The 1510-nt window shown below is 53.0% G+C and overlaps 1 protein-coding gene across 1 annotated transcript in view; it reads left to right on the forward strand.

Moving 5' to 3' along the window:
- Positions 1–1510, forward strand: part of spdl1 (spindle apparatus coiled-coil protein 1) — a 5941-nt gene that overhangs the window by 2570 nt on the left and 1861 nt on the right. Inside the window, exons 4-9 of the mRNA XM_008327709.3 lie at positions 242–436; positions 523–672; positions 746–844; positions 928–1038; positions 1129–1269; positions 1349–1443. Coding sequence (XP_008325931.1) covers positions 242–436; positions 523–672; positions 746–844; positions 928–1038; positions 1129–1269; positions 1349–1443 — 791 coding nt within the window. The remainder of the gene's footprint in view (positions 1–241; positions 437–522; positions 673–745; positions 845–927; positions 1039–1128; positions 1270–1348; positions 1444–1510) is intronic.

The raw sequence follows: 1510 nt of genomic DNA on the forward strand, positions 1-1510 counted from the left end.
TTGTTGTTGTTGTTTGTTGGTGTCGTGGTGGTTGTTGATGTTTTTTGGTGGTTGTTGATGGTTGTTGATGTCGTGGTGGTTGTTGATGGTTGTTGGTGGTTGTTGATGTCGTGGTGGTTGTTGATGGTTGTTGGTGGTTGTTGATGTCGTGGTGGTTGATGATGGTTGTTGGTGGTTGTTGATGTCGTGGTGGTTGATGATGGTTGTTGGTGGTTGTTGATGTCGTGGTGTTCCTCCGCAGGTCCTGCTGCTACAGTCTGCTCTGGATGAATCTCAGCTGAATGAGAAACAACTGAAACAGAAACTGGAGATCCAGACGGAGAGTCTGGACGTCAGAGTGAAGGAGCTGCAGGCTCTGAGTGACACCGCACAGAACTCCATGAGTTCTGAGATGTTGGAGGTGGAGATGAAGATCTCGGCGCTGGAGACGGTGAAGGTCAGCAGACACGGAGTCCGGGATGTGACCTTTACACCCTTCTTTTTGTAAATGTCCACTTTGATCTCTTAATATTTCTGCCCAAGGTGGAGCTGGAGCAGACGCTGCAGGAATATCGCTACCAAGAGCAGCAGATGGCGCTAACCACCAGCAGTCTGCAGCGACAGCTGGAGCGAGTCACGGAGGAGAAGGAGGAGCGGGAGAAAGAAGCCGTTTCCTGGTTCAACGCTTTAGAGGTGAGAGGAATCCTGGGAGTTTGTACTTTGACGCTACATTACAGATATGATGACGGTTGTTTCTCTCCGACAGAAATCCCGTGACGTGAACCGGGACCTCCAGGTCCAGTTGGACCACGTTCTTCAACAGGCCCAGGATCCCAACTCCAGAGGAAACTCCCTGTTTGCCGAGGTAAAAGAAACGTCAACAGTTAACGGTGGAGTCAGGTCAGTGTGCACGTGGCAGTGTGCACGTGTTGACTGTGTGTCTTTCAGCTGGAGGACAAACGTGCTGAGATGGAGAGACAGCTGATCAGTACCAGGGTCCAGTACCAGTCTCTGCAGAAACAACATGCCTTCACTAAACAGCAGCTGCAGCACATGAAGGTTCACTCCCCACTTCACACCTCTGCACTTTGCCTCCCCCGTGCCCCACCCCCACCCCCACCCAACATGATGCTAATCTCTGTGGTCCAGGTTCAGGTAGCCACCCTGATGCAGCTCCAGGGTTCCAGAACCGACTCGGCTCAGATGGAGAGACTTCAGTCCATGCTGTGTGAGAAGAACAGTGAGATCCAGAACCTCATGAGTAAACTACAGCGACTGGAGAGGGTGGAGGTGAGAGGTTCAAGTCCGACCGAACTAAACTACAGCACTCCACGTCGCCACCTGGTGACCTGTTCTGCTGTGTCCTCAGATGGTTCTGAAGGCTCAGCACGCTAACGCTGGAGCCGAAGGCCAGGACGAGACCTACTACACTGACCTGCTGAAGATGAAGCTGAACAACACTGTGTAAGCTGCGCTGTCACCCGCTGTCACCCGCTGTCCACCCGTGTCACCTGGAGTCCCCCCCTGCCGC

This window comes from Cynoglossus semilaevis, chromosome 15 (genome assembly GCF_000523025.1).
Source record: "Cynoglossus semilaevis isolate Cse_v1.0 chromosome 15, Cse_v1.0, whole genome shotgun sequence".
Lineage (NCBI taxonomy): Eukaryota > Metazoa > Chordata > Actinopteri > Pleuronectiformes > Cynoglossidae > Cynoglossus > Cynoglossus semilaevis.